Source organism: Drosophila obscura, unplaced genomic scaffold (genome assembly GCF_018151105.1).
Source record: "Drosophila obscura isolate BZ-5 IFL unplaced genomic scaffold, ASM1815110v1 contig_150, whole genome shotgun sequence".
Lineage (NCBI taxonomy): Eukaryota > Metazoa > Arthropoda > Insecta > Diptera > Drosophilidae > Drosophila > Drosophila obscura.
The window spans coordinates 10,129,882-10,145,154 of record NW_024542736.1 but is presented as its reverse complement, the minus strand read 5'-3'; the positions used below and the strand labels follow the sequence as shown (position 1 = coordinate 10,145,154).

The 15,273-nt window shown below is 44.7% G+C and overlaps 3 protein-coding genes and 1 long non-coding RNA gene across 4 annotated transcripts; 2 read left to right on the top strand and 2 right to left on the bottom strand.

Annotated features, from left to right (window-relative positions):
- The first annotated feature begins 246 nt into the window (after positions 1–246).
- On the top strand, positions 247–1,152 carry LOC111075728. The gene is made up of 2 exons (XM_022369197.2): positions 247–313; positions 374–1,152. Exons 1-2 carry the CDS (start codon positions 269–271, stop codon positions 1,058–1,060), a joined length of 732 nt encoding a protein of 243 aa, XP_022224889.2. The 5' UTR covers positions 247–268; the 3' UTR covers positions 1,061–1,152.
- A 1,737-nt stretch (positions 1,153–2,889) lies between these two features.
- Positions 2,890–3,691, bottom strand: LOC111075739 (protein C19orf12 homolog). The gene is made up of 2 exons (XM_022369209.2): positions 3,258–3,691; positions 2,890–3,189 (listed from the first exon to the last, which is right to left on the bottom strand). Exons 1-2 carry the CDS (start codon positions 3,457–3,459, stop codon positions 2,969–2,971), a joined length of 423 nt encoding a protein of 140 aa, XP_022224901.1. The 5' UTR covers positions 3,460–3,691; the 3' UTR covers positions 2,890–2,968.
- LOC111075740 lies at positions 3,677–5,227 on the top strand. The gene is made up of 3 exons (XR_002607968.2): positions 3,677–3,967; positions 4,196–4,550; positions 4,616–5,227. It is a non-coding gene; the product is annotated as an uncharacterized LOC111075740 (long non-coding RNA).
- A 7,934-nt stretch (positions 5,228–13,161) lies between these two features.
- LOC111075750 (protein atonal) lies at positions 13,162–14,336 on the bottom strand. The gene has a single exon (XM_022369224.2). It carries the CDS (start codon positions 14,334–14,336, stop codon positions 13,347–13,349), a length of 990 nt encoding a protein of 329 aa, XP_022224916.2. The 3' UTR covers positions 13,162–13,346.
- Between the last annotated feature and the right edge of the window lie 937 nt (positions 14,337–15,273).

Genomic DNA, 15,273 nt, shown 5'->3' with positions numbered 1-15,273 from the left:
CGGTAAACAAACATAAGGACATGGCTTTAAAGATGCTTTACAATATTCTGAACCATTCCAATTCACCCAAAAAATATATCAAAGTGTCGTACAATTATGTTAGGCACCTTATGCCTGCGAGAGGGTATCGCTTCATTAGGCAAATGGCAAATGCCTGTTCAGTTGTCCAAAATATTGCCTGCCCTGCCTTATCGCTGTCGATTCCAATATGAACGACTATATATACCAAGGAAATCAAGGGGGCCAGAAACAATAGAACGAAAACATTATGACGAATACCATTGGAATACTTTGTCTGCTCCTAGGTTTGACTGTGAGTAAAAGTCACTCACTGACGATATACCGAGTCAACATTAAATCACAACACTTTTAGTCGATCCATGCCGAGACAGTGGTGCTCAATGAAACCCACACGGAGAGCGAGACGACGGAGTACGGACCCATCACCATGGTGGTGAACAATCTGGCCGAGATCGCCATCAATGTGAGCGACGAGACGACCGGCCAACTGCAGGCCAAATTGGAGCGCACAGTGCAGGATATTACTGGCAATCTGGAGGTACTGACCGCCGATGCCATGGCCCAGCTGAGCGATGCCATATTCGAGACCAACCAGCTGCTGGTGGAAAATCCCAGCTGCAATCCGGGCTGGAATCTGGACGAGTTCACGGTCAACATCACGAATCAGTTGGGCGCCTGCACTTTGGGATTGGGCAGCCTGGTCGATAGCTTCCGGCAGGAAGGCAAGCAGTCGCTTGCCAATGTGCAAGAATTTGTGCAGCAGATCGCCCAGTTGCCGTCCCTCTGCCAGCTGCTGGGTCAATCAACGGAGCTGGCTCCACTCAATCCGCTGGGATTTGCCGGCGGCAACAACTGCTTCATCAACGGCATGGTGCAGATCAACCAGGGCATGGCCCAGTCGCTGCACAATGCCTCCCTGCTCCTGGTGCGCATGCGACAGCTATCGGAGGAGCAAGTGGCGCAGGCGCAACAGTGCAGCAACTCAGTGGTCGAAGGGATGCGTCAGTTCCTCAGCGACGAGCGGGCAAATTGTGAATAGCTTTGAATAGCAAATGTATTCGAGTTTTTTGGCTATAAGGAAATATAAAAGGGGAAATTTATGCACCCACAGGAGGGCCATATCCTGCTCACATAATCGAATTCGTATTCATGACATTTATTTGACAACTTTTTGATTGATTTTACAGCTGCTGCGCAGGTCCACAAGATCCCAAACCCGATGTATGTATTGCATCTGCATATGCTCTCCGATATGCATATGCTTTGTGTTTGTGTTTGTTGTTGTTGTTGGATAATTTTGCGGCTAGTCGCAGGTTAAGTTCACTTTTCAAACTCGCATGCATACTAATTGGTCAGGTCATGCCATTGTTCGACTGACCAATTGCCCAATGGACTTGCCAACGACACGTGGCAGCCACACGATGATGCGAGCAAGCCCAACGGACGAGCAAGCAGCCAACGACTCGAGCAACAGCTGGCCATGCCATAGAAAGAGATACAACAAATATACACAGGGATGAAGAGAGGTTGGTTGTCGCTCAGAAACTGTCTGCCAGTTCCAGTTGCATTTCCCTTAGCCCCTGTTCCTCTGCTTCCGCAGTGAGCCAAATTATTTTGACCTGCCCTTCGCACACTGAGCCGAATTTAGCCAGAAACTGCATGGCCTGCATGTGAGCCAAGAAGCACTCACTCCGAATTGTTTACAGTGCAGTTGTCTACGACTCTTTTTGTTTCGGCTCTTTGCCGCAATTTCCCTAAGAGTCTGAATTTTATCTTATTTTTACTGCTTGTAACAGTTGTTGCTGATGGTCATAATGATCATCATGATGATGATGATCCCTGCTGCTGTTGCACAAATTCTGTGATACTCCAACATCTGTTGGATCTGCTAGATCTCTGACGGAGCCTTTGGTGACGCTAAGCGCGTGACTCTTGTCTATTGGAGACCACAGACATAGACGTAGACACGAATAAGAGAATTCCTCTATAACGCTGAGCTTTTTGGATTTTTCCACTTTTACCACAAATCTAATATACCCCTTAACTCTTCGAATACGGGTATAAAAAACCTTAATAGATAAGAGCGGCGAATCTTCCATATTAGTTTTTAGCAATTACTTGTATTTTCCTAGGAAATGGATGACCTGGATGACCAATTCTTGATTCACCCACCTGTTGAAACGCTTATAAGAGCTTTTCGAGAGCTTTTAGCCGGAGCAAATGGAATGAATAAATATTTTTATTTATAATTAATATATTTACATTAATATCTATGTTTTTTTATTTATAATTAATATATTTACATTAATATCTATGGGTAACAGTCACAAATAGCAATGCTCACTTGAAACGACTATTTAAGACTTCCAAATTAAGAATTTCCCCAACATTTTAATAATACGAATACAATAACTTTTACGTGGAGACACACATTGGCACATTCCATGGCGCGGTGGAATGATTCTATTAAAATTGCCTGAATGGAACTTTGCCTAACCAAAAGAGACACGCTCCTTTGCATTGTGCGCTCAGAGCACTGACTCACTGATGATCATGATGATGATGATCCCTGCTGCTGTTGTTGCACAAATTCTGTGATACTCCAACATCTGCTGGATCTGCTAGATCTCTAAGCGCGCGACTCTAGAGTATTGGAGACCACAGACGTAGACTCGAATAAGAGAGATAAAAGCTCAAGTGTAAGCATAAACAATCCGATGTTGTCCTCTATAATGCTGAGCTTTCTGATTTTTGACTGATTGAAGGCAAAAGATATTTGAGACAATTTGAGACGTTGGGGAGGGGGAGGAGTGTGCAATAACTCTTCCATTGTTCGTGACCAATGCCCAAATCAATATTTATTTTTAGAAGAAAATGCACATAAATGCTTTTATTTGTAGCGAAAACTTTTAAAAATTCAATTACATTGCCAAGGGTGCAGAGAGGTTCAGTCTACGATGGTATAACCCAGCTGCTCGGTGGCAAACGATTTGAGCACGTTAAGTGCAACATCTTGTACACGTCCATTACTCATTATTAGAGCCCCAATACTTAGCACATCCGAGTAGCCAACATCGGCCACAGCATTGAACACATGCTGCTCCAGTTCAGCCCTCTGACTTTCCGTCAAATCTTCCAGAATAATTTCACGCAATGACTTGAATTTTCCTACGAAAAAAATTACAATACATAAGTCCACTTGCACGTTTGAAAGTGTTTCATAACTTCGCACTCACCTTCGGTCACTGCATAGGCTGCGAGGCTACCAATTGCGCCGCCCAGAGATAGGCCTCGGGCTCCTCCCAAGAGCCCGCCCAGCAAAGCCCCAGCTGCACAAATAGCCGCTCCCTTCATCGACTCTTTGAATGTCACTTGAATGTTTCTATGTTCAGCCAAAATAGCCAAGGCCTTTATTATCTCCCCCGTATCGATGGGCATTGTGTTGGTCTTTGCTGCTCAATAACGCTCTGGAAACTGATGCGAATCTGCCCGGCTGCAAATACTGGGGGACACTTCAGCCAGAGATGAGCAATTCTTGATGTGGAGCCAACTATCGAAACGCTTACAAGAGCTTTTCGAGAGCTTTTACCCGGAACAAATGGAATCAATGTAGTTTCCAGAATTTATTTTACTCGAAATGTAGAATTATTTTCAGTTGCGTTGACATATTTTACTCAATATTTATGGGGGCACCAGTCAAAAATAGCCATTGCCCAGATACGAATTGCAAATTATGAATTTCCCCTGTTTGGGAACGACATTGTATTAATACGAATATAATAACTTTTACCTTGAGACACATTGGCACATTCATTGGCTCGGTGGAATGATTCTATACAAATCGCCGGTGTGTCTTTGGGCTTCTTATCACGTGTCTAGATCGCGTTTAAAAATCGCTGCCCGATTGTCTTTAATTTTGATTGATGTGGCTTTAATTGCGTCGTAGGTTCGTTCCCCAAAAAAAAAAAAAATGCTACCGAAGAGCAAATTTCGGATAACTGTAACTAGACGCAGCGGCGGTGCCTTATGTCGGTTCGGCAATTCCCGTAGGCCACGGCCTGGATATGTATCTAGCCAGTTGGATGGATCTGCCTGCCTGAGTGCCAGCCAACTGGCGCGCCTTTGCACACACAATAAGGAATTATCATTATTATTATTATTTGCTGTCTTGCAGGACAAGAAGGAGAAGAGCCGCGTGGCGTGCGAGTGAAAGCCAGCGAAAAAGGACACAACTCGGGGCTGTTTGACTGACTGGCGGCCAAAGCGAGATAGATAGACTCTCTGCAAGCCAAAGTGCAACATATGCTACTATGTTCTCCTGCTGCTGCTGCTGCTGCTGCTGCTGTTGCTCCTGGTATCCGCTCTGGCTGAGACTAAGACTCAGAACAAACGTGCGGCGCACGCCGTCATCTGGTGCCACTTTTGACTTCGAAAATTGGATTGCCTACGCTCGCTCGCTTGGGTCCGCTCCTCCGCTTCCTACTCCTTCCTCTTGCTCTTCCTCCTTCAGGTTGTACATACATACATATGTATGTATTACTTGTGTGTATATTTTTTGTATAGATGTTTCTTTTACGGTTGGGTTTTTTTTCAGGTCCATGCCCGCTGCTGCAGTGTTACTGTTTGACTTCCGATAAGCACGAGTGCAGGAGCGAAAGAGCAGACACCAGAAACGGCAACAGCAGGATAAACCGCTTAAAGGACATGGCCATAAGCACAGCCAGTCGGAGCCCCCAAAAACGATCGCTGCCAAAGGGTTGTGGCTGCCTGCCGCAACCTGGGGAAGTGAGGTGTGAGGCCGACAAGGATACACAGACGGAGCTCGGCTTACAAATCCCAATTGAGCCCCGAAATCGCGCGCATGCCTGCCAAATGAACACGTGTGCCAGCCACCAGTACCAGCACCAGCACCAGCACCAGGACCAGAACCCGAACAGATCGGTGCGTCAGCTGGCCAGCCCCGAATATCCCCAGACATAATAATTGGTTTGCCTATGAAACTGCTAGAAGAATCCTCTGATACACAAATGGCTGTCTAAGGGTTGAGATGAAATTTTAAGCAATGGATACAGGAAAACATTAAACATTAAATATTTTATGTATGAAAAGTACGATAGATTTTGGGCTAATAACACTAACAAATTGCAACAAAATGAATCTAATGGAATACTTAGCACAGAACGATAATTAAGTTGTAGGTCTAGTTGAGTAGATCACATCCGCATACTTCAAAATTGCAATATACTCCCAAACTCTTTTAAAAACAAAATAAAAGTCGGGGCAATAAATATAAAATAATTTTTACACGGCATCTATAGCGCCAATATCCAACAACATTAATAGGTTACAAATAAAAATGTGTGACCTTTTATGGGATTATTTATTAGTGTCTATACAATGCACAGTGGGCGGAAATGCCGTTTTTTTTGGCATTAACCTCCACGGTAAAGCTAGAATGTTGAAACTTGGCATATTGGCTGTTCATATTATTGGTCAATTTCGAATTAATTTTCTGACCGATGCGACCACGCCTTCTCCTCCTCCAACATTTAAAAAATGCATAGCTTGGAAATATGTTGGAATTCTTTTCAATACAAATTGCTCGTATGTTTTTGTATTGTTGCTTGGAAAACGAATTTTCAATAATAAGGGCTAAGGCCTCATCAGCTGACAACATAATGGGAATTTTATGTGAAAGTTGTTCCCTTAGCTTTGATTTGTTAGCAGTCTTTAAGGTTTCATTAAGAATATGTGACGTGTCTTTATCCCTAGATTTCTTAGCAGACATGGCAGCTGCGTGAATAAAGAGAGCTGTTGACTTTTCTTGAGAAAGCTCCGAAGCCAATTTTCGTTTTAAACGCGATCCTCCTTCTTCATAAGCTAGAAACGGCCGTCCACCTTTATCCTTGTCCCTTTTAATGGAAAATGATATTTCTGATTTTGTTTGTTTAAATCGCTCAACATGTCTGTTTGCTTTATTATTATTAGTTATTATTAGTTATTATTAGTTTCTTATTAGTTTGGGCAATGAAGTTTTTTATTTTTATTTTGATGTCATTTAGAGCAGTCTCTGGAAGAGAATCATCATTTATTTGTTGGCACATCCAGTCAAAGCTTATGCTGCGCCGATTGCTCAACCAAATTTCCAGCAAATCGCCTCGACGAATATTGACCTTGTCTGGATACATGAAAATAATTCGAAATTGCGCAAATATGCGCTTAAGTTGTTAACTCTATTTAAATATACATACAATAACACACACTACAACATAAACAATATGACCAACCCCGCGCAATCTTACTACTTGTACTCCAACAAAGATTACTATTTTGAGGTTAGGTTAGAAATAAAACATCTGCCAACAAAAGCATTAAAATCAGAATGGACATTTATTTAAAGCGAGTAATAATAAAATCATGATAATATTACATCTTAATTTTGGGGGTTAATGCCAAAAAAAAGGCATTTCCGCCCACTGTGCAATGGCTATATCTGAAGATATATCAAGCCAAAGTTTAAGTTTTCAAAAATTGTTTATGTTCTTTTCTTTTTTAATAATTGTGTGCGGAAAATTGTGAATGACAAAGGTACAAACGTGTTATATTTTTTATATTTTTTACTTTTTTTTTGTCTTGAGCAAAGAGACAATTTACACAATTTTTATAGAAAATTTAACTCCGATTTCATTTTCGGTTTAATACAAAAAAAAAAGACTTGCATATTATAATAAATCGTTTCGATTAACAAATTACCCAACACAAGGCGTACATAATTTTGAAATCGTTTTTCCAATTGCCGTAGCCAAAAGCAACGAAAACAAAAAAGTTCATTTACATTAAATTCCAATATCCTTTAGAAAAGAGGTTCCCAAATAAATAATGGAACTTTTGGTGGTGCGGAGACAAATGTAAAATTTTCCAGAGCGCGCAATTCAATTAGAGAGTGCTCGCCGCAAAGCCTTGGAGCACAAAAAAATTAAGCAATAAAATTATTTATGGTTCACGCAAATTCAATGCGCTGACCAGCATCAAAAGGAGCCACAGGGAGATGTGCCGCAAGGACTCGCCGGGAGCTGCAGAAATAGAGCAATAGCCATGAATCAGGGCACAGCGAAGGCGAAGGGCAATAAAATGGGTAGGAATGGGTTCCAAGGATCTGGGACTAGGACGATTTGGATCGGTGTGGTGTGTAGGCCTTCGTTTTCGTTTTCAGTTTCATTTCATTTTCGTGTCATAATGTGTTGTAAGTAGTTGCCTTTGTTTCGTTGGCCAACACACAAAGGACTTGCCATTGTTCTATTGTCTGCTGAAGGACCTGTCCTGCGCCTGGGAACACCCGGGAGGTTCTCAGCATAGGAATCAGCATTCAGCATCATCGCTGCTGCTGCTGCTGCTGTATCAGTTGCTGCGACCACAATTTGACTCTTCTGACCACCAACATAAAATGTTGACAGGCGGAACACGCCTCTAAAATATTGTGCGAAGCGAGTCCTGTGCGGTCTCCCTACCCCATACCCCGTACACAGCACATGCACCTCTACCCATAGCTTCCCTGAACCGCCTTCGGATCGGATCGGACTGGACTCTACAGGGCTATTGGGCAAATCAATTGATTGCCTTTTGACAGTTATGAGCTGATCACATTGCTATCTTGATTGCCTACCCCGTAGCCGCCAGGAATTTATTGTTATTGACATTTTAGTCGGATGGAATCACACGGATTATATCTACTAATTGCATGTCGGACAAGATCCGATGCCTGTGATCCCTTTTGTCGGCATTAAGCGGCGCTCCTTGATCACAAATATTTTATTAGCCGTCACTCAAAGTCTGATGAAGTCTTGGTGTGGATTTTCTAAGAAGATTCTGTTCGGAAATTGTGCCAGGGGATTTGTTATATAAAGTATTTGCATTGAATCTCTGCTTTAATGGATTATCAAACAGATCACAGTTCTTTTTGCAGTCCAAACTTTGACTGAAATCCGCTCGTAATCCTTACCAAAACTCCCTCCAGCTCGAGCGATCATCGCCCGTGCGAATATTGTGTTCAAGAAGCCCCACTTTCACGATCGTTTAAACACAAATCGGCTGGAAAATCACGGCTTGCTCAACTCAACTCAACCCGACTTGGAGCCAAGTCAACCCCTGGCCGAAGGTGATAAAATTTCGCACATTAATACTTAATTACTTGAATAATTGGGGCCAAGGGATTAAGTTCACACTCACTCCAAGTCGCGACAGACAGTCCAAAAAAAAAAAAGTCCAAAGTCAAGTCAATGCAGGTGGTAGCCACAAAACCAAAGCCACAGCTCAAAACAAAACAAAACGAAAGAAAAAAAACCGAGTCCGAAAGACGTTTCAGGACGTTCCCTTGGCAGTGGGCAAAAGATGAAGTGATGCCAACGCCACCGACGTCGTTGACATTAAATTGGATAGGATGGGATGGGATGGGACGGTCGTCTGTCCAGTCCAGTCCTGTTCTCTTGTGTACCCTCCAGTTGTCCAGTTGTCCATGTTGCTGTCTGCTGAGCCGGGCTTAAGCACAAAATACGAGGGCACCCTGGTCGCATTTTTCACACGAAATCCTGATTAATAAATATATAAGTTCCAAAATATTACTGATAATTTGAAAAGTCGTCAACCTGAGCGTACATTTTGGCAGAGAAGGGTCGAGAGAGGGAGGCACGGATCTCATGTGGAGTCTGTGCAAGGCTCCGGTGCCCAATTACAAGCAAATGAGCTGGAAAACTGTATCAAATGACCCAATGTCAATACAAAATTACAGACAACGGGCAGGACCATCCATGCCCAGAGGCAGACGAGAGGAGAGAAGAATCTTTTGTACAAAAATCGCAGTCCAGACCAAAATATTCAGACTGGTCTCCGTCTCCCCCTGCTCTCGTATCGCCCAGAGAGAGAGAGAGAAGAGAGAGATCTTCGCATCTTAACGCGACAAAGCGATGGGCGATGGCTTGCGTGTGGCAATTTCAGTTAAAACATACAGCCAAAAAGGATTTTTGGGGGGTTCTTAAACGATGAATACTCTATAGACGAAGATGCTGCATGGGGCCCCTACAGCAGATAACTTTCTACAGCATTGTTTATTATTTTTATTTGAATTATTAAATGAGGAATTCTATCATAACACACAAAACATCATAGGTTTTCCTTCCACAAACATAATACCAAAAGAGAAACCACAGGATCGATCAACATTCATTGGTAGAGCATATTGAATTCGTTGGACAATCATCTCCTGGGTGTTTTTTTGTAGCTCTGCTATCTTTTTGGTAGCATCTTTACGTTTTTGTTGTGTGTTAATTTGATGCCTCGCCAAAAAATTGTCAAAACCATCCACAAAGACTTTGATTTTGATGCACTTTCACTGGCCGCCGCCCTGTCCTGTCCTGCCTGTCCATCTTCGATGATTTGCTGGCTGCAGCGTGAGATACTGAGAACTTTTGGTATGGATTTGGGTTTGGGTTCTCTCGGCTTTTGTAGGTGGCCCACCTACTTGGCAGAGTCAGAGTCTCTTGCTGTGGATGGGGGCAGAGGCAAAGGCCGAAAACCGAAAGTCACTCAACTGTGCCGATGATGCGTCTCTGTGTGGCTAATTGAGTTACCCAGAGATCTTGCAGAGCAGCAGAGAGCAGCAGAGAGCAGAGCAGAGCAGAGCAGAGCCCGTTGTACCGTTGGCCGTGCGAATTATTTGTCAAACGGTTAACGGTGAAATCCGTTAGTGCTCCCGATGATGATGATGATGATGATTATCGGTAATCGGATCCTGCTCTGATTGATGGCTGATGGATGGGATGGGATGGGATGGAAGATGCATAGCAAATCGTTTGACTAATTGCCGCTACGCTCTTGCCCTTTGGCCCAAAACTTCCCTAAACAAACGGTGGGTGACCTTTAATAGAGTCCTTCCGCTACTTTCACTCCCTCACTCTCGCGTAGATCCGCCCAGTCAGGTAATTTCCCTTCTGCGGGACCGCACACAATGCCTGGAAGTGGAAGTGAGACTGGGACTGAGACTGAGACTGGTCCTGGAACTGTGCAGGGGCGTGGCTGGCGTGATTTGGTGTCGCTAATTACAGACTTTTGGGCATTTGTACGCTCTGCGTTTTATGACTTAATAATTGCGCTCATTTGGCCTGGGACTTTGAGTTTGGCTAAAATCGAAACCGAGGCCCACACAGCCATCAATGCACACGCGACTTGAGTTGGGGGAAAGAAAGGCTCCGACGACTATCCATGATGATCCCAGCAGAGGCCAGCAGGACTAGGCATCAATCACAAAACCTCGGATATCATTTTTTGGGTTGCCGGAGTCTTGCGCAACAATTAAAGGATCAGCGCAAAATGTTCACACAACAATGCCAAAACACACATCGGCGGAAACGGAAACTGCACTCTGCACTTGAAGTTGAAGGCGCAACCAAATAGGCAGAAAAGATACAAAAATAATACTTGTCTTGTGGTTAGATTCTTTCAAAAAAAATTGTTGGAAAATGTGCCCAAAAAGGCATGAGAAAATGTTTTGTAACCAAAAGGAAATGGCATGAAAAAAAAAAAGGAAAACAGATACAAATAACTTGAAAACGATGGAAAAACCGCAATTTAAAATTGTTCAGAGGTTCAGAGAGTACAATCGATAGCTGGCGACTACCTGTAGAAAAATTTTTGTATGCAAGCCAACCATTAGTTTTGGAACTGAAAACAATATTTAATAGGATAAACAAAGTTGCAGTTAAAAATGCATTCATTGACCAAAGGAAACTTAAAATAAAAACGAACATCTTCAGTGCAAGAAAGCGAAAACCATGCTGTCGTTTTTGTGCCTCAGACCGAAAACCTCTCCAAGCCAAAGCGATCCAGACCGATCCGATCCTGCCCCATGGCGACACTAACAAGAAGTGACAAATTGATGGTGTTAAAGCTCATTAACTTATTTAACGCAGATACAGATGCAGATGCATATGGAGATGGAGATACACTTACGAGCCCTACTATGCTCAGCAAACTACTTATGCTTTATTGGCCACGGAGAGATACTATACAAAATGCACAGGACCAACCTCAAGAACTTCAAAATAAAGCTCGCCAATTATCGACATGACAAATTTTGTGAGCATTCATACGTGCCCCAGCCGGCTGCCTGTCGATCCTCCACAAAATGTGCACCCAAAGCCAAGCCAAGCCGAACCGAACCCCAAAGCCCGAACCACAACCGAAACGAAACGGACATCGAATGCATAATAATACGTGTTAATAATGCTCAGGCAAGCTGTCTATAAATTGACAAAGACATGCGAGGCAACTTTGAGACTTTTGCTCCCACCACCACTCCACTCCACACTCCACTCCACTCCTGCTGTTTCTTCAGCTCCTGCTTCTGCTTCTGCCCCTGCTCCTGCTGCTCTTCTTCTGATTCTGCTTCTGCTGCTGCTCCTGCTCCTGCTCCTGCTGCGGTTGTTGGCGGCGGCATTGCCAAAAGCTGACTGGGGTCGAGATCCCATTCATGAATTCTAACTAATTGTATTGGCAGGCAGTTGCATTTTGGTAGCTGGATTCGAATCTGTGCAGCTGCATGCAGGTGGCAGTGTCAGTGGCACTGGCAGGGAGATATGTATTCACGTAGCTCGGTTGCACAAAGCTCCCAACGAACGGCAGGAAGAGTCGAATTCGAGTCGCATCTTTTGTTGTTGTGTGTGTGTCTGTGTGTCGGGGACGGGGGCATGGGACCCAAACAATTTGTGTAATTGACAAATTGACGGCAACGCTTTGTGCGGAAGCGTTCGAAGTCGTAAATTGTCGCTAACAAGAGCGAGGCGACGGCGACGGCGATCAGGTATCACGGCAGGATATCGAGGGTATCCGCATACAAATAGTTATAATTGCCCAGGGGCCCTGGGGAGACGCCCGCACCTCGCGACCACTAAATTAAGTCATTAACAATTTAACGAAGCTGCCCTGTCGATGGCGGTGCCGCCAGTGCCTGTGCCGCCTCAACTAATTATGTGAATTTCGTTTTGATTATGAGGTCCGAAATGCCTAAATCCCCGGGTAAAGCCAATATCCAACGGGGGCCCAAAAAGCTTTGCCGCGAAATGATTTTATAAAACAAACAGAAACAGCCCACGAAATCCCCATCCTCTGCCCTGCCCTGCCCTGCCCTGCCATGACCTGCCCAGCCCACTGGCCTGACCCTCGTCTGCCGCCTACAAGCGCTCCAATTCCCATACCATAGTATGTGATCCTGGGGAGCGAGCGGAAAAGGTAGTCGATCGTCAGCAGTCGCGCTATCAACAAATTGGTTTTGGATCTTCCGAATGATTGACTGACTGACTGACTGACGGACTGGCTGTCGTACCGGGTGCTGCTCTGCTTTCTGCTGAATGAATCGCCTGGCTTTTGGGGCTTAAGACTTGGCTTAGCTGCCTCTTGGCTCCCCCCTCTGTTTGGCATCGGTTTATCCGCCAGCAACGATCATCGATCGAAGAGTTCGCTTTAAACGATTTGTGAGTGGCGGCGCTTGATTTTCGGGACTTGCATGCGACCTGCGACTCCTGCGACTCCTGCACTCCTGCGACTCCTGCTGAAAGCAGATCATCCCAACACTTAACTTAATTTGGCAGCTACACTCTGGCGCGCCGTGCCGTGTAATTATTCTGGGGATCGCTGACGCTGTATGGGACGGATGGGACGTATCGGACGTATCGTTCGCGTATTTGTTTTGGGCAGGCCCTAATTTTGTCGAACTGTCTACAAATTGATCGCGAAGCGCCAAATCGATCACCTTACCCCATATAATAAAGTTTAATTCAATAGGCGCGACTGTGTGAGAATTGATGCCCCCGGGCAGATAAGCGTGCAGGAGGGAAGTCGAGTCTGCAGAGGATCAAAACAAATGCTGAAAAGCGGAACGAGCATCAAATATGATCGACTGGCGACTTACCCTTCAGGATTATGTTTCTATTAATCTATTTTAGTTGCAGTTCTTTGGTACTTTTTCTTGGTTTTATTTGAATTGAATTATTTATATTGATCTACGGATCGATCCTTCCTTTTTCTTTCCCAGAAATTGCCCCAAAAATTAAGTACAAAGAATATTATTTAGATGTATTACTTGTGGTTTTATTTTTTGTTTTTTTGTTTTTTGTTTTTTCTTAATCATTGTCTTCCATTTAAACTAGCTAACTAAACAATAAACAAGCGATAATTTACTACTGGGCTATTTACAGGTATTATAGGTACAACATTTGGCAAGGCTCCAACAAACTGGATAACAAATATAACTTTGGTGTCCTGTCACGTCACCCCTCTTAGCGGAGCAGATCGCCCAGCGCCGAGATGTAGGTTTGGGCCATTTGCAGGGTCTCGTGCTTGGACAGCTGACGATCGTTGCCCAGGCAGGGCAGATACTGGCGCAGACGATCGAAGGCCTGGTTGAGGTTCTGCATGCGACGACGCTCCCGGGCATTGGCTGCCAGGCGACGCTTCCTCTTGACCACCGGCGGGATTTGCTTGTTGCGACGCTTCTTGCCGCCTGCAGATCCAGCGGCATCCTCACAGTCGCCATCGGCCAGATCGAAGGAGCCATCGTTGCCATCAAAGTCCTCGCCGCCGCTGCCAAACAACATTAGATCGTCGTCATCCTCCACGCTGTCATCGAACAGAGCGGAGTTGTCAAAGTCAAAGCTCTGGAACTCATCAGCGTAGAGATTGGCTGGAGCCGCGGCCGTGGAGCTGCTGGCACTGATGGTGGATGGTGCGGAGGTGGCTGTGGCTGTCGCGGCAGTCTGCTGATTCTTCTTTGTGTAGCTGCGCTTGGGCTTGACGGCGGCAGGCGCTGGCACTGTCTTGCAAGTGCCCACATTGGAGGAGCCCATGACCTCCACTGCAGCTAGCGGAACCATCGGCACTTCTGCAATGGACACTGCTGCTGGTGCTGCAGCTGCTGCTGTTGCTTGTGGCTGCTGCAGACTCAGTCCGTACTGCTGGGCTTGGTGGTGACCCATGTGGCAGCCATTGTTGTAGATGGTGTTGAGATCCACATATTCGGGACTCTCTGAGCGATGACTGGCCGGCGACGAGGTGATCCAGCCATCGGAGCTGGCCTGCTCAAAGCTGATGAAGCCGTTGCCCGAGTTGGCCAAAGCATTGGCATTGAACTGATAGTGGGTCATGCCCGGACCCAAACCCGGACTGTAGGCGGCCATCGGATTGAAGTAGGGCTCAGTGGCTGCCGTCTTGAAGCCCTGCAAGTCCTCGGACGTCTTGTAGTAATAGCGATAGATTTCACTGGACGACATGGCTGATGTGGATGTGGGTGTGGATGAATTACAGTGAACAAAATCTGATGAACCGTTCGCTGCGGATGCTGGCTGACGAGTTTCTGACTGGTCTCACGTCCTGGCAGTGGTATTTATACTCTGCGGAGCGCACGAACCCACCACTGCGCCGCAGCGCAGGTAAGGGACAGGTAAGAAAAACGAGTTGCCTGCCTGCCTGCCTGCCGACCGACTGCATAATTGTTGCCTGAGACCCGAAGCCGGCCCGAACCTTATTCTGCCCCGTGCACTGTGGACTGGGGGGCAGCACGTGCCTGAACTGGCTGGGATACAAAACATATTAATATCTACACTTAATAATATTCGATTCTACGGAATATCCACACTGAAAGCATGGGAGACAAGCGCAAAAAAACAAAAAATATAAATCCAGAAAAAATAGCGAAGAAATGCAGTTAAAAGCTAAAGATTGACAACAGCAAAAAGCCCATCAAGCAATACAAAGATACAAAGAGAAGCTGCAACTGTATTTGTCATGGTATGTGTATTAAGTTTCTTCACGCGCAGACTTTTCGTTCTCTTTTGTTCTCTTCTTCGTGCTCTTTGTTTGTTTCCTTGATTTTGATTGGCTAAAAATGTTTTCGCTGTTTTCATTGGTTCAAAAGCGGCCAAATTTAGAAAGTAATTTTGAGAGTATTTAAGAGAGAGATGCGCGCGCCATTCAAATTCAAATTATTTATTCTCCGATATACATATGTATGTATGTAATTTTATTAGAGTTCATCCCCACTGTCACAGCCAAACCGTCAAACACGCACACCCCATTACAGTTAACAAAAACGTTAATTTTATATTGAACTTTGAAATATTACTTACATAAATTATACAGATATCACTTACGAAAATGCAAAATTTCCCACTTGCAGCCATTGCTGTGCCACAATAATGTCTTCATGAT